A 21,562-nucleotide genomic window follows, 5' to 3' on the forward strand; every position below is an offset into this window, starting at 1 on the left:
TTTGAATGGAGAAAAACTGGAGGAAGTGAAGTGTTTTAGATATCTGGGAGTGGATCTGTCAGCGGATGGAACCATGGAAGCGGAAGTGGATCATAGGGTGGGGGAGGGGGCGAAAATTTTGGGAGCCTTGAAAAATGTGTGGAAGTCGAGAACATTATCTCGGAAAGCAAAAATGGGTATGTTTGAAGGAATAGTGGTTCCAACAATGTTGTATGGTTGCGAGGCGTGGGCTATGGATAGAGTTGTGCGCAGGAGGATGGATGTGCTGGAAATGAGATGTTTGAGGACAATGTGTGGTGTGAGGTGGTTTGATCGAGTAAGTAACGTAAGGGTAAGAGAGATGTGTGGAAATAAAAAGGGCGTGGTTGAGAGAGCAGAAGAGGGTGTTTTGAAATGGTTTGGGCACATGGAGAGAATGAGTGAGGAAAGATTGACCAAGAGGATATATGTGTCGGAGGTGGAGGGAACGAGGAGAAGAGGGAGACCAAATTGGAGGTGGAAAGATGGAGTGAAAAAGATTTTGTGTGATCGGGGCCTGAACATGCAGGAGGGTGTAAGGAGGGCAAGGAATAGAGTGAATTGGAGCGATGTGGTATACAGGGGTTGACGTGCTGTCAGTGGAGTGAATCAAGGCATGTGAAGCGTCTGGGGTAAACCATGGAAAGCTGTGTAGGTATGTATATTTGCGTGTGTGGACGTGTGTATGTACATGTGTATGGGGGGGGGGGTTGGGCCATTTCTTTCGTCTGTTTCCTTGCGCTACCTCACAAACGCGGGAGACAGCGACAAAGTATAAAAAAAAAAAAAAAAAAAAAAAAATATCCCTGGGGATAGGTGGAAAAGAATAATTCCCACGCATTCCTCACGTGTCGTAGAAGGCGACTACAGGTGACAGAAGCAGGGGGCTAGAAACCTTCCCCTCCTTGTATTCCAATTTTCTAAATGGAGAAACAGAAGAAGGAGTCACACGGGGAATGCTCATCCTCCTCGAAGGCTCAGATTGGGGTGTCTAAATGTGTGTGTATGTAACAAAGATGAGAAAAAAGGAGAGAAAGGTAGTATGTTTGAGGAAAGGAACCTGGATGTTTTTCACTCTTAGTGAAACAAAGCTCAAGGGTAAAGGGGAAGAGTGGTTTGGGAATGTTTTGGGAGTAAAGTCAGGGGTTGGTGAGAGGACAAGAGCAAGGGAAGGAGTAGCACTACTCCTGAAACAGGAGTGGTGGGAGTATGTAATAGAGTGTCAGAAAGTAAACTCTAGATTGATATGGGCAAAACTGAAAGTGGATGGAGAGAGGTGGGTGATTATTGGTGCATATGCACCTGGGCATGAGAAGAAAGATCATGAGAGGCAAGTGTTTTGGGAGAAGCTGAGTGAGTGTGCTGGTAGTTTTGATGCATGAGACCAGGTTATAATGATGGGTGATTAGAATGCAAGGTGAGTAATGTGGCAGTTGAGGGAATAATTGGTGTACAAGGGGTGTTCAGTGTTGTAAATGGAAGTGGTGAAGAGCTTGTAAATTTATGTGCTGAAAAAGGACTGGTTTAAAAAGAGAGCTATGCATAAGTATATGTATGTAAGTAGGAGAGATGGCCAGAGAGCGTTATTGGATTATGTGTTAACTGATAGGCGTGCAAGGGACTTTTGGATGTTAATGTGTTGAGAGGTGCAATTGGAGGGAAGTTTGATCGTCATCTTGTGGAGGCAAAGGTGAAGATTTGTAGAGGTTTTCAGAAACGAAGAGAGAATGTTGGGGTGAAGAGAGTGGTGAGAGTAAGTGAGCTTGGGAAGGAAACTTGAGTGAGGAAGTACCAGGAGAAACTGAGTGCAGAATGGAAAAAGGTGAGAGCAAAGGATGTAAGGGGAGTGGGGAAGGAATGGGATGTATCTAGGGAAGCAGTGATGGCTTGTGCAAAAGATGCTTGTGGCATGAGAAGCGTGGGAAGTGTTCCGATTAGAAAGGGTAGTGAGTGGTTGGATGAAGAAGTAAGAGTATTAGTGAAAGAGAAGAGAGAGGCATTTGGACGAGTTTTGCAGGGAAATAATGCAAATGACCGGGAGATGTATAAAAGAAAGAGGTAGTAAGTCAAGAGAAAGGTGCAAAAGGTGAAAAAGAGGGCAAATGAGAGGTGGGGTGAGAGAGTATCATTAAATTTTAGGGAGAATCGAAAGATGCTTTGGAAGGAGGTAAATAAAGTGTGTAAGACAAGAGAACAAATGGGAACATCGGTGAAGGGGGATAATGGGGAGGTGATAACAAGTAGTGGTGATGTGAGAAGGAAATGAAGTGAGTATTTTGAAGGTTTGTTGAATGAAGTGAGAGGGTTTGGGAAAATGATTTGGTAAACAGAGAAGAGGTAGTAAAAGCTTTGTGGAAGACGAAAGCTGACAAGGCAGCGGGTTTGGATGGTATTGCAGTGGAACTTATTAAAAAAGGGGGTGACGGGGTGACTGTGTTGTTGACTAGTTGGTAAGGATACTTAATGTATGTATGACTCATGGTGAGGTGCCTGAGGATTGGCAGAATGCATGCATAGTGCCTTTGTACAAAGGTAAAGGGGATAAAGGTGAGTGCTCAAATTACAGAGGTATAAGTTTGTTAAGTATTCCTGGGAAATTATATGGGAGGGTATTGATTGAGGGGGCGAAGGAATGTACAGAGCATCAGATTGGGGAAGAGCATTGTGGTTTCAGAAGTGATAAAGGATGTGGATCAGGTGTTTGCTTTAAAGAATGTATGTGAGAAATACTTACAAAAGCAAATGGATTTGTATGTAGCATTTATGGATCTGGAGAGGGCAAATGATAGAGTTGATAGAGATGCTCTGTGGAAGGTATTAAGAATATATGGTGTGGGAGGCAAGTTGTTAGAAGCAGTGAAAAGTTTTTATTGAGGATGTAAGACGTGTATGAGTAGGAAGCGAGGAAAGTGATTGGTTCTCAGTGAATGTTGGTTTGCAGAAGGGGTGCATGATGTCTCCAGGTTTGTTTAATTTGTTTATGGATGGGGTTGTTAGGGAGGTGAATGCAAGAGTTTTGGAGTGAGGGGCAAGTATGCATTCTGTTGTGGATGAGAGGGCTTGGGAAGTGAGCCAGTCGTTCGCTGATGATACAGCACTAGTGAATGATTCGGATGAGAAACTGCAGAAGCTGGTGACTGAGTTTGGTAAAGTGTGTGAAAGAAGAAAGCTAAGAGTAAATGTGATTAAGAGCAAGGCTATTAGGTACAGTAGGGTTGAGGGACAAGACAATTGGGAGGTAAGTTTGAATGGAGAAAGACAGGAGGAAGTGAAGTGTTTTAGATATCTGGGAGTGGATTTGGCAGCAGATGGAGCCATGGACATGGAAGTGAGTCACAGGGTGGGGGAGGGGGCGAAAGTTCTGGAAGCATTGAAAAATGTGTGTAAAGCGAGAACATTATCTCGGAAAGCAAAAATTGGCATGTTTGAAGGAATAGTGGTTCCAACAATGTCATATGGTTGTAAGGCGTGGGCTATAGATACAGTTGTGCGGAGGAGGGTGGATGTGTTGGAAATGAGATGTTTGAAGACAATATGTGGTGTGAGGTGGTTTGATCAAGTAAGTAATGAAAGGGTAAGAGAGATGTGTGGTAATAAAAAGAGTCTGGTTGTGAGAGCAGAAGTGGGTGTTTTGAAATGGTTTGGTGACATAGAGAGAATGAGTGAGGAAAGATTGACAAAGAGGATACATGTGACAGAGGTGGAGGGAATGAGGAGAAGTGGGAGACCAAATTGGAGGTGGAAAGATGGAGTGAAAAAGATTTTGAGCGATCGGGGGTTGAACATATAGGAGGGTGAAGGGCATGCAAGGAATAGTGAATTGGAACGATGTGGTATACCAGGGTCAACGTGCAGTCAATGGATTGAACCAGGGCATGTGAAGCATCTGGGGTAAACCATGGAAAGTTTTGTGGGGCCTGGATGTGGAAAGGGGGCTGTGGTTTCGGTGCATTAAACATGACAGCTAGAGAATGAGTTTGAATGACTGTGGCCTTTGTTGTATTTTCCTACCGCTACCTCGCGCACATGCAGGAGGAGGGAGCGGTCATTTTATGTGTCAGAGTGGCAACAGGAATGAATACAGGCAGCAAGTATGAATTATGTACATGTGTATATATGTATATGTCTGTGTAAGTATATACATGTATATGTTGGAATGTATAGGTATGTACATGTGCGTGTGGGACGTGTATGTATATACACATGTATGTGGGTGGGTTGGGCTATTCTTTCGTCTGTTTCCTTGCCCTACCTTGCTGCCGCGGGAAACAGTGACAAAGTATAATAAGTATAAAATAATTTATTTATATTTATTTATTTATTTTGCTTTGTCGCTGTCTCCCGCATTAGCGAGGTAGCGCAAGGAAACAGACGAAAGAATGGCCCAACCCACATACACATGTATATACATACACGTCCACACACACAAATATACATACCTATACACCTCAATGTACACATATATATACACACACAGACATATACATATATACACATGTACATAATTCATACTTTCTGCCTTTATTTATTCCCATCGCCACCTTGCCACACATGGAATAACATCCCCCTCCCCCCTCATGTGTGCGAGGTAGCGCTAGGAAAAGACAACAAAGGCCCCATTCGTTCACACTCAGTCTCTACCTGTCATGTAATAATGCACCGAAATCACAGCTCCCTTTCCACATCCAGGCCCCACAGAACTTTCCATGGTTTACCCCGGACGCTTCACATGCCCTGGTTCAATCCATTGACAGCGCGTCGACCCCGGTGTACCACTCTATTCCTTGCACGCCTTTCACCCTCCTGCATGTTCAGGCCCCGATCACTCAAAATCTTTTTCACTCCATCTTTCCACCTCCAGTTTGGTCACCCACTTCTCCTCGTTCCCTCCACCTCTGACACACATATCCTCTTGGTCAATCTTTCCTCACTCATTCTCTCCATGTGACCAAACCATTTCAAAACACCCTCTTCTGCTCTCTCAACCACACTCTTTTTATTTCCACACATCTCTCTTACCCTTACATTACTTACTCAATCAAACCACCTCAACACATATTGTCCTCAAACATCTCATTTCCAGCACATCCACCTTCCTATGCACAACTCTATCCATAGCCCATCCCTCGCAACCATACGACATTGTTGGAACCACTATTCCTTCAAACATACCCATTTTTGCTTTCCGAGATAATGTTCTCGACTTCCACACATTCTTCAAGGCTCCCAGAATTTTCGCCCCCTCCCCCACCCTATGATTCACTTCCACTTCCATGGTTCCATCCGCTGCCAGATCCACTCCCAGATATCTAAAACACTTTACTTCCTCCAGTTTTTCTCCATTCAAACTTACCTCCCAATTGACTTGACCCTCAACCCTACTGTACCTCATAACCTTGCTCTTACTCACATTTACTCTTAACTTTCTTCTTTCAAACACTTTACCAAACTCAGTCACCAGCTTCTGCAGTTTCTCACATGAATCAGCCACCAGCGCTGTATCATCAGCGAACAACAACTGACTCACTTCCCAAGCTCTTTCATCCACAACAGACTTCATACTTGCCCCTCTTTCCAAAACTCTTGCATTCACCTCCCTAACAACCCCATCCATAAACAAATTAAACAACCATGGAGACATCACAGACCCCTGCCGCAAACCTACATTCACTGAGAACCAATCACTTTCCTCTCTTCCTACACGTACACATGCCTTACATCCTCAATAAAAACTTTTCACTGCTTCTAACAACTTGCCTCCCACACCATATATTCTTAATACCTTCCACAGAGCATCTCTATCAACTCTATCATATGCCTTCTCCAGATCCATAAATGCTACATACAAATCCATTTGCTTTTCTAAGTATTTCTCGCATACATTCTTCAAAGCAAACACCTGATCCACACATCCTCTACCACTTCTGAAACCACACTGCTCTTCCCCAATCTGATGCTCTGTACATGCCTTCACCCTCTCAATCAATACCCTCCCATATAATTTACCAGGAATACTCAACAAACATATAACTCTGTAATTTGAGCACTCACACTTATCCCCTTTGCCTTTGTAGAATGGCACTTTGCAAGCATTCCGCCAATCCTCAGGCACCTCACCATGAGTCATACATACATTAAATAACCTTACCAACCAGTCAACAATACAGTCACCCCCTTTTATATAAATTCCACTGCAATACCATCCAAACCTGCTGCCTTGCCGGCTTTCATCTTCCGCAACGCTTTTACTACCTCTTCTCTGTTTACCAAATCATTTTCCCTAACCCTCTCACTTTGCACACCACCTCGACCAAAACACCCTATATCTGCCACTCTATCATCAAACACATTCAACAAACCTTCAAAATACTCACTCCATCTCCTTCTCACATCACCACTACTTGCTATCACCTTCTCATTAGCCCCCTTCACTGAAGTTCCCATTTGCTCCCTTGTCTTACGCACTTTATTCACCTCCTTCCAAAACATCTTTTTATTCTCCCTAAAATTTAATGATACTCTCTCACCCCAACTCTCATTTGCCCTCTTTTTCACCTCTTGCACCTTTCTCTTGACCTCCTGCCTCTTTCTTTTATACATCTCCCACTCATTTGCATTTTTCCCCTGCAAAAATCGTCCAAATGCCTCTCTCTTCTCTTTCACTAATAATCTTACTTCTTCATCCCACCACTCACTACCCTTTCTAATCAGCCCACCTCCCACGCTTCTCATGCCACAAGCACCTTTTGCGCAATCCATCACTGCTTCCCTAAATACATCCCATTCCTCCCCCACTCCCCTTACCTTCTTTGTTCTCACCTTTTTCCATTCTGTACTCGATCTCTCCTGGTACTTCCTCACACAAGTCTCCTTCCCAAGCTCACTTACTCTCACCACTCTCTTCACCCCAACATTCTCTCTTCTTTTCTGAAAACCCATACAAATCTTCACCTTCGCCTCGACAAGATAATGATCAGACATCCCTCCAGTTGCACCTCTCAGCACACTGACATCCAAAAGTCTCTCTTTCGTGCGCCTATCAATCAACACATAATCCAATAACGCTCTTTGGCCACCTCTCCTACTTACATATGTATACTTATGTATATCTCGCTTTTTAAACCAGGTATTCCCAATCACCAGTCCTTTTTCAGCACATAAATCTACAAGCTCTTTACCATTTCCATTTACAACACTGAACACCCCATGTATACCAATTATTCCCTCAACTGCCACATTACTCACCTTTGCATTCAAATCACTCATCACTATAACCCGGTCTTGTGCATCAAAACCACTAACACACTCATTCAGCTGCTCCCAAAGCACTTGCCTCTCATGATCTTTCTTCTCATGCCTAGGTGCATATGCACCAATAATCACCCATCTCTCTCCATCAACTTTCAGTTTTACCCATATCAATCTAGAATTTACTTTCTTACACTCTGTCACATACTCCCACAACTTCTGTTTCAGGAGTACTGCTACTCCTTCCCTTGCTCTTGTCCTCTCACTAACCCCTGACTTTACTCCCAAGACATTCCCAAACCACTCTTCCCCTTTACCCTTGAGCTTTGTTTCACTCAGAGCCAAAACATCCAGGTTCCTTTCCTCAAACATAATACCTATCTCTCCTTTTTTCTCATCTTGGTTACATGCACACATATTTAGACACCCCAATCTGAGCCTTCGAGGAGGATGAGCACTCCCCGCGTGACTCCTTCTTCTGTTTCCCCTTTTAGAAAGTTAAAATACAAGGAGGGGAGGGTTGCTGGCCCCCCACTCCCATCCCCTTTAGTCGTCTTCTACAACACGTGAGGAATGCGTGGGAAGTATTCTTTTTCCCCTATCGCCAGGGATAAAAATAAATAAATAATAATAATAATATTAATAACAATAATTACAGAGGTATAAGTTTGTTGAGTATTCCTGGGAAATTATATGGGAGGGTATTGATGGAGAGGGTGAAGGCATGTACAGAGCATCAGATTGGGGAAGAGCAGTGTGGTTTCAGAAGTGGTAGAGGATGTGTGGATCAGGTGTTTGCTTTGAAGAATGTATGTGAGAAATACTTAGAAAAGCAAATGGATTTGTATGTAGCATTTATGGATCTGGAGAAGGCATATGATAGAGTTGATAGAGATGCTCTGTGGAAGGTATTAAGAATATATGGTGTGGGAGGCAAGTTGTTAGAAGCAGTGAAAAGTTTTTATCGAGGATGTAAGGCATGTGTACGTGTAGGAAGAGAGGAAAGTGATTGGTTCTCAGTGAATGTAGGTTTGCGGCAGGGGTGTGTGATGTCTCCATGGTTGTTTAATTTGTTTATGGATGGGGTTGTTAGGGAGGTGAATGCAAGAGTTTTGGAAAGAGGGGCAAGTATGAAGTCTGTTGGGGATGAGAGAGCTTGGGAAGTGAGCCAGTTGTTGTTTGCTGATGATACAGCGCTGGTGGCTGATTCATGTGAGAAACTGCAGAAGCTGGTGACTGAGTTTGGTAAAGTGTGTGAAAGAAGAAAGTTAAGAGTAAATGTGAATAAGAGCAAGGTTACTAGGTAAAGCAGGGTTGAGGGTCAAGTCAATTGGGAGGTAAGTTTGAATGGAGAAAAACTGGAGGAAGTACAGTGTTTTAGATATCTGGGAGTGGATCTGGCAGCGGATGGAACCATGGAAGCGGAAGTGGATCATAGGGTGGGGGAGGGGGCGAAAATTCTGGGAGCCTTGAAGAATGTGTGGAAGTCAAGAACATTATCTCGGAAAGCAAAAATTGGCATGTTTGAAGGAATAGTGGTTCCAACAATGTCATATGGTTGTAAGGCGTGGGCTATAGATACAGTTGTGCGGAGGAGGGTGGATGTGTTGGAAATGAGATGTTTGAAGACAATATGTGGTGTGAGGTGGTTTGATCAAGTAAGTAATGAAAGGGTAAGAGAGATGTGTGGTAATAAAAAGAGTCTGGTTGTGAGAGCAGAAGTGGGTGTTTTGAAATGGTTTGGTGACATAGAGAGAATGAGTGAGGAAAGATTGACAAAGAGGATACATGTGACAGAGGTGGAGGGAATGAGGAGAAGTGGGAGACCAAATTGGAGGTGGAAAGATGGAGTGAAAAAGATTTTGAGCGATCGGGGGTTGAACATATAGGAGGGTGAAGGGCATGCAAGGAATAGTGAATTGGAACGATGTGGTATACCAGGGTCAACGTGCAGTCAATGGATTGAACCAGGGCATGTGAAGCATCTGGGGTAAACCATGGAAAGTTTTGTGGGGCCTGGATGTGGAAAGGGGGCTGTGGTTTCGGTGCATTAAACATGACAGCTAGAGAATGAGTTTGAATGACTGTGGCCTTTGTTGTATTTTCCTACCGCTACCTCGCGCACATGCAGGAGGAGGGAGCGGTCATTTTATGTGTCAGAGTGGCAACAGGAATGAATACAGGCAGCAAGTATGAATTATGTACATGTGTATATATGTATATGTCTGTGTAAGTATATACATGTATATGTTGGAATGTATAGGTATGTACATGTGCGTGTGGGACGTGTATGTATATACACATGTATGTGGGTGGGTTGGGCTATTCTTTCGTCTGTTTCCTTGCCCTACCTTGCTGCCGCGGGAAACAGTGACAAAGTATAATAAGTATAAAATAATTTATTTATATTTATTTATTTATTTTGCTTTGTCGCTGTCTCCCGCATTAGCGAGGTAGCGCAAGGAAACAGACGAAAGAATGGCCCAACCCACATACACATGTATATACATACACGTCCACACACACAAATATACATACCTATACACCTCAATGTACACATATATATACACACACAGACATATACATATATACACATGTACATAATTCATACTTTCTGCCTTTATTTATTCCCATCGCCACCTTGCCACACATGGAATAACATCCCCCTCCCCCCTCATGTGTGCGAGGTAGCGCTAGGAAAAGACAACAAAGGCCCCATTCGTTCACACTCAGTCTCTACCTGTCATGTAATAATGCACCGAAATCACAGCTCCCTTTCCACATCCAGGCCCCACAGAACTTTCCATGGTTTACCCCGGACGCTTCACATGCCCTGGTTCAATCCATTGACAGCGCGTCGACCCCGGTGTACCACTCTATTCCTTGCACGCCTTTCACCCTCCTGCATGTTCAGGCCCCGATCACTCAAAATCTTTTTCACTCCATCTTTCCACCTCCAGTTTGGTCACCCACTTCTCCTCGTTCCCTCCACCTCTGACACACATATCCTCTTGGTCAATCTTTCCTCACTCATTCTCTCCATGTGACCAAACCATTTCAAAACACCCTCTTCTGCTCTCTCAACCACACTCTTTTTATTTCCACACATCTCTCTTACCCTTACATTACTTACTCAATCAAACCACCTCAACACATATTGTCCTCAAACATCTCATTTCCAGCACATCCACCTTCCTATGCACAACTCTATCCATAGCCCATCCCTCGCAACCATACGACATTGTTGGAACCACTATTCCTTCAAACATACCCATTTTTGCTTTCCGAGATAATGTTCTCGACTTCCACACATTCTTCAAGGCTCCCAGAATTTTCGCCCCCTCCCCCACCCTATGATTCACTTCCACTTCCATGGTTCCATCCGCGGCCAGATCCACTCCCAGATATCTAAAACACTTTACTTCCTCCAGTTTTTCTCCATTCAAACTTACCTCCCAATTGACTTGACCCTCAACCCTACTGTACCTCATAACCTTGCTCTTACTCACATTTACTCTTAACTTTCTTCTTTCAAACACTTTACCAAACTCAGTCACCAGCTTCTGCAGTTTCTCACATGAATCAGCCACCAGCGCTGTATCATCAGCGAACAACAACTGACTCACTTCCCAAGCTCTTTCATCCACAACAGACTTCATACTTGCCCCTCTTTCCAAAACTCTTGCATTCACCTCCCTAACAACCCCATCCATAAACAAATTAAACAACCATGGAGACATCACACACCCCTGCCGCAAACCTACATTCACTGAGAACCAATCACTTTCCTCTCTTCCTACACGTACACATGCCTTACATCCTCAATAAAAACTTTTCACTGCTTCTAACAACTTGCCTCCCACACCATATATTCTTAATACCTTCCACAGAGCATCTCTATCAACTCTATCATATGCCTTCTCCAGATCCATAAATGCTACATACAAATCCATTTGCTTTTCTAAGTATTTCTCGCATACATTCTTCAAAGCAAACACCTGATCCACACATCCTCTACCACTTCTGAAACCACACTGCTCTTCCCCAATCTGATGCTCTGTACATGCCTTCACCCTCTCAATCAATACCCTCCCATATAATTTACCAGGAATACTCAACAAACATATAACTCTGTAATTTGAGCACTCACACTTATCCCCTTTGCCTTTGTAGAATGGCACTTTGCAAGCATTCCGCCAATCCTCAGGCACCTCACCATGAGTCATACATACATTAAATAACCTTACCAACCAGTCAACAATACAGTCACCCCCTTTTATATAAATTCCACTGCAATACCATCCAAACCTGCTGCCTTGCCGGCTTTCATCTTCCGCAACGCTTTTACTACCTCTTCTCTGTTTACCAAATCATTTTCCCTAACCCTCTCACTTTGCACACCACCTCGACCAAAACACCCTATATCTGCCACTCTATCATCAAACACATTCAACAAACCTTCAAAATACTCACTCCATCTCCTTCTCACATCACCACTACTTGCTATCACCTTCTCATTAGCCCCCTTCACTGAAGTTCCCATTTGCTCCCTTGTCTTACGCACTTTATTCACCTCCTTCCAAAACATCTTTTTATTCTCCCTAAAATTTAATGATACTCTCTCACCCCAACTCTCATTTGCCCTCTTTTTCACCTCTTGCACCTTTCTCTTGACCTCCTGCCTCTTTCTTTTATACATCTCCCACTCATTTGCATTTTTCCCCTGCAAAAATCGTCCAAATGCCTCTCTCTTCTCTTTCACTAATAATCTTACTTCTTCATCCCACCACTCACTACCCTTTCTAATCAGCCCACCTCCCACGCTTCTCATGCCACAAGCACCTTTTGCGCAATCCATCACTGCTTCCCTAAATACATCCCATTCCTCCCCCACTCCCCTTACCTTCTTTGTTCTCACCTTTTTCCATTCTGTACTCGATCTCTCCTGGTACTTCCTCACACAAGTCTCCTTCCCAAGCTCACTTACTCTCACCACTCTCTTCACCCCAACATTCTCTCTTCTTTTCTGAAAACCCATACAAATCTTCACCTTCGCCTCGACAAGATAATGATCAGACATCCCTCCAGTTGCACCTCTCAGCACACTGACATCCAAAAGTCTCTCTTTCGTGCGCCTATCAATCAACACATAATCCAATAACGCTCTTTGGCCACCTCTCCTACTTACATATGTATACTTATGTATATCTCGCTTTTTAAACCAGGTATTCCCAATCACCAGTCCTTTTTCAGCACATAAATCTACAAGCTCTTTACCATTTCCATTTACAACACTGAACACCCCATGTATACCAATTATTCCCTCAACTGCCACATTACTCACCTTTGCATTCAAATCACTCATCACTATAACCTGGTCTTGTGCATCAAAACCACTAACACACTCATTCAGCTGCTCCCAAAGCACTTGCCTCTCATGATCTTTCTTCTCATGCCTAGGTGCATATGCACCAATAATCACCCATCTCTCTCCATCAACTTTCAGTTTTACCCATATCAATCTAGAATTTACTTTCTTACACTCTGTCACATACTCCCACAACTTCTGTTTCAGGAGTACTGCTACTCCTTCCCTTGCTCTTGTCCTCTCACTAACCCCTGACTTTACTCCCAAGACATTCCCAAACCACTCTTCCCCTTTACCCTTGAGCTTTGTTTCACTCAGAGCCAAAACATCCAGGTTCCTTTCCTCAAACATAATACCTATCTCTCCTTTTTTCTCATCTTGGTTACATGCACACATATTTAGACACCCCAATCTGAGCCTTCGAGGAGGATGAGCACTCCCCGCGTGACTCCTTCTTCTGTTTCCCCTTTTAGAAAGTTAAAATACAAGGAGGGGAGGGTTGCTGGCCCCCCACTCCCATCCCCTTTAGTCGTCTTCTACAACACGTGAGGAATGCGTGGGAAGTATTCTTTTTCCCCTATCGCCAGGGATAAAAATAAATAAATAATAATAATAATATTAATAACAATAATTACAGAGGTATAAGTTTGTTGAGTATTCCTGGGAAATTATATGGGAGGGTATTGATGGAGAGGGTGAAGGCATGTACAGAGCATCAGATTGGGGAAGAGCAGTGTGGTTTCAGAAGTGGTAGAGGATGTGTGGATCAGGTGTTTGCTTTGAAGAATGTATGTGAGAAATACTTAGAAAAGCAAATGGATTTGTATGTAGCATTTATGGATCTGGAGAAGGCATATGATAGAGTTGATAGAGATGCTCTGTGGAAGGTATTAAGAATATATGGTGTGGGAGGCAAGTTGTTAGAAGCAGTGAAAAGTTTTTATCGAGGATGTAAGGCATGTGTACGTGTAGGAAGAGAGGAAAGTGATTGGTTCTCAGTGAATGTAGGTTTGCGGCAGGGGTGTGTGATGTCTCCATGGTTGTTTAATTTGTTTATGGATGGGGTTGTTAGGGAGGTGAATGCAAGAGTTTTGGAAAGAGGGGCAAGTATGAAGTCTGTTGGGGATGAGAGAGCTTGGGAAGTGAGCCAGTTGTTGTTTGCTGATGATACAGCGCTGGTGGCTGATTCATGTGAGAAACTGCAGAAGCTGGTGACTGAGTTTGGTAAAGTGTGTGAAAGAAGAAAGTTAAGAGTAAATGTGAATAAGAGCAAGGTTACTAGGTAAAGCAGGGTTGAGGGTCAAGTCAATTGGGAGGTAAGTTTGAATGGAGAAAAACTGGAGGAAGTACAGTGTTTTAGATATCTGGGAGTGGATCTGGCAGCGGATGGAACCATGGAAGCGGAAGTGGATCATAGGGTGGGGGAGGGGGCGAAAATTCTGGGAGCCTTGAAGAATGTGTGGAAGTCGAGAACATTATCTCGGAAAGCAAAAATGGGTATGTTTGAAGGAATACTGGTTCCAACAATGTTGATGGTTGCGAGGCGTGGGCTATGTATAGAGTTGTGCGTAGGAGGATGGATGTGCTGGAAATGAGATGTTTGAGGACAATGTGTGGTGTGAGGTGGTTTGATCGAGTAAGTAACGTAAGGGTAAGAGAGATGTGTGGAAATAAAAAGAGCGTGGTTGAGAGAGCAGAAGAGGGTGTTTTGAAATGGTTTGGGCACATGGAGAGAACGAGTGAGGAAAGATTGACCAAGAGGGTATATATGTTGGAGGTGGAGGGAACGAGGAGAAGTGGGAGACCAAATTGGAGGTGGAAAGATGGAGTGAAAAAGATTTTGTGTGATCGGGGCCTGAACATGCAGGAGGGTGAAAGGAGGGCAAGGAATAGAGTGAATTGGATCGATGTGGTATACTGGGGTTGACGTGCTGTCAGTGGATTGAATCAGGGCATGTGAAGCGTCTGGGGTAAACCATGGAAAGCTGTGTAGGTATGTATATTTGTGTGTGTGGACGTATGTATATACATGTGTATGGGGGTGGGTTGGGCCATTTCTTTCGTCTGTTTCCTTGCGCTACCTCGCAAACGCGGGAGACAGCGATAAAGCAGAAAAAAAAACAATAATAATAATAATAAATATAATAATGATGATAATAATAATATTTCTGGAAGTGTTTTTGTCACAAACAAATTTGATTACTAAGGGTTCTTATCACTAATATCTATGATCTTTAAAAGCTGACAACATTGCCTGTCTGAGAGCCACTAGGAATGAGATATCAGCTAGGAGGCAATCCCTGATTTGGTTGGAGAGGAAAATATGCTGACAAGCACACAATTTTGCTGAAAAGGGTGACAAAGCAAGATTCTGTCATCAGTTTGATGAGGGGTGAGTGAAATATCCCAATCAATATTCTAGCAGAAAATCTCATGCTCCTGCAGGACACAGATCATGAGAAAAATGATGCTTTTTTCTTGCAAACCAATGAATTTGATTTTACTACTAATATTTCAACTATGTGAAGGACAACTTATCATGCATTTTGTAAAAAGCTATCAGGCATACTAAAAATATGAAAGATGTGAATATGGCCTACAGCTATGATCTAAGACCCCTTCACAATATAGTGCAGTAAAAATATGGTTTACCATTCTTTGTAGTTCCTTTAATTCTGAAGATGTATTTTCCAGTTCCTCAGATTTTTCTTTATTAGCAACTTCCAGTCGGGATATCCTTTCCCCTCTTTCACGTAAAACCTTGTTCATCTCATTTAGCTCAGCCAAGAGCTCTTCACACCGACCAGCTGAGGATTCAATAGACAAACTTAACTGAAGTCTGTGGTTTTCTGCCTCCTTCAGTCTCTTCTCTAGGTCCTCTTTCTCATTCCTTGAAGTCTGTGTAAAATGTACATTGAATAAATAATAATAAAGAATTATTACACTGCAATGCTTACAACAAACTGATTTATGACCTTCCTAAACAGGAACATGAGCTAAAGTACCCTAAACACTAACAATAATCCACATTAGTTGGGGTGTGCATTTGAATGGAGAAAAATTGGAGGAAATGAAGCGTTTTGGATACCTTAGAGTGGATATGGCAACAAATGGAAGAGGAAGTGAATTACAGGGTGGGTGAGGGTTCTAGAAGTGCTGAAGAATGTGTGGAAAGAGAGATTGTTATCAGGGAGGGCAAAAATGGGTATGTTTGAAGGTATAGTAGTCCCAGCAAGAATGAACAAAGGAGGGTGTATGTGATGAAAATGAAATATTTTTAGGATAATATGTGGTTTGAGATGGTTTGATCAAGTAAGTACGGAAAGGGTAAGAGAGTGGTGTGGTAATAAAAAGGGTGGTTGAAAGAGCTGAAAAGAGTGTGTTAAAATGGTATGGACATATAGAAAGAATTAGAGAGGAAAGGTTGACAAAGAGGATATGTGTCAGAGGTGGAGGGAACAAGGAGACCAAACTGGATAGGGAAGGATGGACTGCAAAAGTCTCTGAGCGATCAGAGTTTGAAAATAAAGGAATGTGAAAGGTGCGCATGGGATAAGGTGAATTGAAATGATGTGGTATACTAGGGTCGATGTGCTGTCAATGGACTGAAACAGGGTACATGAAGTGTCCGGATATGCCACAGAAAGGTCTGTGGTGCCTGGTTGTGGATAGCGAGCTGTGGGTTTGGTGTATTACATATGATAACTTTCTCCCCTATCCCTGAGGATGGTGAGAAAGAATATTTCTCACACATTCCCATGTGTCGTAGAAGGTGACTAAAGGGGATTAGAGCAGGGGCCTAGAAACCCTCCCCTCCTTGTGTTTTACTTTCTAAAAGGGGAAACAGAAGGAGTCATGCAGGGAGTGCTCATCCTCCTTGAAGGCTCAGATTGGAGTGTCTAAATGTGTAATGATGTAACAAAGATGAGAAAAAAGGAGAGATAGGTAGTATGTTTGAGGAAAGGAACCTGGATGTTTTGGCTCTGAGTGAAACGAAGCTCAAGGGGAAAGGGGAAGATTGGTTTGGGAAAGTCTTGGGAGTAAAGTCAGGGATTGGTGAGAGGACAAGAAAAAGGAAGGAGTAGCACTACAACTGAAGCAGGAGTTGTGGGAGTATGTGATATGATAGAGTGTAAGAAAGTAGACTCTAGATTAATATGGGTAAAACTGAAAGTGGATGGAGAGAGATGGGTGATTACTGGTGCCTTTGCACCTGGTCATGAGAAAAAAGATCATGAGAGGCAAGTGTTTTGGGAGCAGCTGAAGTGGGTGTCTTAGCAACTTTGATGCACAAGACCTGGTTATAGTAATGGAAGATTTGAATGCAAAGGTGAGTAATGTGGCAGTTGAGGGAATAATTGGTGTACAAGGGATGTTCAGTGTTGTATATGGAAATGGTGAAGAGCTTGTAGATTTGTGTGCTGAAAAAGGATTGGTCATTTGGAATAACTGGTTAAAAAAGAGAGATATACATAAGTATACGTAAGTAAGTAGGAGAGATGGCCAGAGAGCATTATTGGATTACGTGTTAATTGATAGGCACATGAAAGAGAGACTTTTGGATGTTAATGAGCTGAGAGGGGCAACTGGACGGATGTCTGATCATTATCTTGTGAATGCGAAAGTGAAGATTTGTAGAGATTTTCAGAAAATAGGAGAGAATGTTGGGGTGAAGAGAGTGGTGAGAGTAAGTGAAAATGGAAAGGAGACTTGTGTGAGGAAGTACCAGGAGAGATCGAGTTGGGCCATTCTTTTGTCTGTTTCCTTGCACTACCTCGCTAATGTGCTAATGCAGAAGACAGTGACAAAGTATAGTAAATAAATGAATAAATAGCTAAAGAATGGATGTGAAAGGATTTATTCTTTCTTCGTCTGTTCCTGGTGCTACCTTGTTACTGTGGGAAATGGTGATCAAGCATGAAAAAAATAATCCACTGATTAATTTCCTTTCTTCCTCATTGCTCACCACCAGTTTTATGATCAGATCAATGACTTGAAATTTTTTTATTAGTGGGACCTATTCTCAACTTAAGAGGTGCTTAAGGGATGCTGTCAGGTAGCTCTCTCCAATCAGAGTAGGTGAATGAGATGATGAAAGTACAACTCTTCCAAACAATTTTGCTTTTCATATAACAGTTCCATGTGGGCCAATCAGTTACAAGAAAAAAATCAACCCAAAGTCAGTTAGCCATGAAATAAAACTCTGGGGAGTAAAAGAGCTATGTTAAGGATCAAAAGACAAATATCAGTCTCTCCAGCTACATAAATTTTTTGTGCTCAAGGTTACTTGAAGGACACATGACACTGCATATATGGCAGAGGGATAACAGCTTTTTCTTTTAACTTTTAACTTTTAGCTTTTTTAACTGAAAAAGAGGGCAAATGAGAGTTGGGGTGAGAGAGTATCATTAAATTTTAGGGAGAATAAAAAGATGTTCTGGAAGGAGGTAAATAAAGTGCATAAGACAAGGGAGCAAATGGGAACTTCAGAGAAGGGCGCAAATGGGGAGGTGAAAAGTAGTGGTGATGTGAGAAGGAGATGGAGTGAGTATTTTGAAGGTTTGTTGAATGTGTTTGATGATAGAGAGGCAGATATAGGGTGTTTTGGTCGAGGTGGTGTGCCAAGTGAGAGGGTTAGGGAAAATGATTTGGTAAACAGAGAAGAGGTAGTAAAAGCTTTGCGGAAGATGAAAGCCGGCAAGGCAGCAGGTTTGGATGGTATTGCAGTGGAATTTAATAAAAAAGGGGGTGACTGTATTATTGACTGGTTGGTAAGGTTATTTAATGTATGTATGACTCATGGTGAGGTGCCTGAGGATTGGCAGAATGCGTGCATAGTGCCACTGTACAAAGGCAAAGGGGATAAGAGTGAGTGCTCAAATTATAGAGGTATAAGTTTGTTGAGTATTCCTGGTAAATTATATGGGAGGTATTGATTGAGAGGGTGAAGGCATGTACAGAGCATCAGATTGGGGAAGAGCAGTGTGGTTTCAGAAGTGGTAGAGGATGTGTGGATCAGGTGTTTGCTTTGAAGAATTCTTTTTTTTTTTTTTTTGCTTTGTCGCTGTCTCCCGCATTTACGAGGTAGTGCAAGGAAACAGACGAAAGAAATGGCCCAACCCACCCCCATACACATGTATATACATACGTCCACACACGCAAATATACATACCTACACAGCTTTCCATGGTTTACCCCAGACGCTTCACATGTCTTGATTCAATCCACTGACAGCACGTCAACCCCGGTATACCACATCGCTCCAATTCACTCTATTCCTTGCCCTCCTTTCACCCTCCTGCATGTTCAGGCCCCGATCACACAAAATCTTTTTCACTCCATCTTTCCACCTCCAGTTTGGTCTCCCTCTTCTCCTCGTTCCCTCCACTTCCGACACATATATCCTCTTGGTCAATCTTTCCTCACTCATTCCATCCATGTGCCCAAACCATTTCAAAACACCCTCTTCTGCTCTCTCAACCACGCTCTTTTTATTTCCACACATCTCTCTTACCCTTACGTTACTTACTCGATCAAACCACCTCACACCACACATTGTCCTCAAACATCTCATTTCCAGCACATCCATCCTCCTGCGCACAACTCTATCCATAGCCCACGCCTCGCAACCATACAACATTGTTGGAACCACTATTCCTTCAAACATACCCAATTTTGCTTTCCGAGATAATGTTCTCGACTTCCACACATTCTTCAAGGCTCCCAGAATTTTCGCCCCCTCCCCCACCCTATGATCCACTTCCGCTTCCATGGTTCCATCCACTGCCAGATCCACTCCCAGATATCTAAAACACTTCACTTCCTCCAGTTTTTCTCCATTCAAACTCACCTCCCAATTGACTTGACCCTCAACCCTACTGTACCTAATAACCTTGCTCTTATTCACATTTACTCTTAACTTTCTTCTTTCACACACTTTACCAAACTCAGTCACCAGCTTCTGCAGTTTCTCACATGAATCAGCCACCAGCGCTGTATCATCAGTGAACAACAACTGACTCACTTCCCAAGCTCTCTCATCCCCAACAGACTTCATACTTGCCCCTCTTTCCAAAACTCTTGCATTCACCTCCCTAACAACCCCATCCATAAACAAATTAAACAACCATGGAGGCATCACACACCCTTGCCGCAAACCTACATTCACTGAGAACCAATCACTTTCCTCTCTTCCTACACGTACACATGCCTTACATCCTCGATAAAAACTTTTCACTGCTTCTAACAACTTGCCTCCCACACCATATATTCTTAATACCTTCCACAGAGCATCTCTATCAACTCTATCATATGCCTTCTCCAGATCCATAAATGCTACATACAAATCCATTTGCTTTTCTAAGTATTTCTCACATACATTCTTCAAAGCAAACACCTGATCCACACATCCTCTACCACTTCTGAAACCACACTGCTCTTCCCCAATCTGATGCTCTGTACATGCTTTCACCCTCTCAATCAATACCCTCCCATATAATTTACCAGGAATACTCAACAAACTTATACCTCTGTAATTTGAGCACTCACTCTTATCCCCTTTGCCTTTGCACAATGGCACTATGCACTGAAGAATGTATACCACATCGCTCCAATTCACTCTATTCCTTGCCCTCCTTTCACCCTCCTGCATGTTCAGGCCCAGATCACACAAAATCTTTTTCACTCCATCTTTCCACCTCCAATTTGGTCTCCCTCTTCTCCTTGTTCCCTCCACCTCCGACACACATATCCTCTTGGTCAATCTTTCCTCACTCATCCTCTCCATGTGCCCAAACCACTTCAAAACACCCTCTTCTGCTCTCTCAACCACGCTCTTTTTATTTCCACACATCTCTCTTACCCTTACGTTACTCACTCGATCAAACCACCTCACACCACACATTGTCCTCAAACATCTCATTTCCAGCACATCCATCCTCCTGCGCACAACTCTATCCATAGCCCACGCCTCGCAACCATACAACATTGTTGGAACCACTATTCCTTCAAACATACCCATTTTTGCTTTCCGAGATAATGTTCTCGACTTCCACACATTCTTCAAGGCCCCCAGGATTTTCGCCCCCTCCCCCACCCTATGATCCACTTCCGCTTCCATGGTTCCATCCGCTGCCAGATCCACTCCCAGATATCTAAAACACTTCACTTCCTCCAGTTTTTCTCCATTCAAACTCACCTCCCAATTGACTTGACCCTCACCTTGCTCTTATTCACATTTACTCTTAACTTTCTTCTTCCACACACTTTTCCAAACTCAGTCACCAGCTTCTGCAGTTTCTCACATGAATCAGCCACCAGCGCTGTATCATCAGCGAACAACAACTGACTCACTTCCCAAGCTCTCTCATCCCCAACAGACTTCATACTTGCCCCTCTTTCCAAAACTCTTGCATTCACCTCCCTAACAACCCCATCCATAAACAAATTAAACAACCATGGAGACATCACACACCCCTGCCGCAAACCTACATTCACTGAGAACCAATCACTTTCCTCTCTTCCTACACATACACATGCCTTACATCCTCGATAAAAACTTTTCACTGCTTCTAACAACTTTCCTCCCACACCATATATTCTTAATACCTTCCACAGAGCATCTCTATCAACTCTATCATATGCCTTCTCCAGATCCATAAATGCTACATACAAATCCATTTGCTTTTCTAAGTATTTCTCACATACATTCTTCAAAGCAAACACCTGATCCACACATCCTCTACCACTTCTGAAACCACACTGCTCTTCCCCAATCTGATGCTCTGTACATGCCTTCACTCTCTCAATCAGTACCCTCCCATATAATTTACCAGCAATACTCAACAAACTTATACCTCTGTAATTTGAGCACTCACTCTTATCCCCTTTGCCTTTGTACAATGGCACTATGCACGCATTCCGCCAATC

General features: G+C 43.0%; 1 protein-coding gene across 2 annotated transcripts in view; it reads right to left on the reverse strand.

Moving 5' to 3' along the window:
- Nucleotides 1-21,562, reverse strand: part of LOC139759651 (uncharacterized) — a 144,893-nt gene that overhangs the window by 94,020 nt on the left and 29,311 nt on the right. For both annotated transcript variants that reach the window (XM_071682045.1, XM_071682044.1), the window contains exon 6: nt 15,287-15,532. In XM_071682045.1, coding sequence (XP_071538146.1) covers nt 15,287-15,532 — 246 coding nt within the window. The remainder of the gene's footprint in view (nt 1-15,286; nt 15,533-21,562) is intronic.

Source organism: Panulirus ornatus, chromosome 33, assembly GCF_036320965.1.
Source record: "Panulirus ornatus isolate Po-2019 chromosome 33, ASM3632096v1, whole genome shotgun sequence".
Lineage (NCBI taxonomy): Eukaryota > Metazoa > Arthropoda > Malacostraca > Decapoda > Palinuridae > Panulirus > Panulirus ornatus.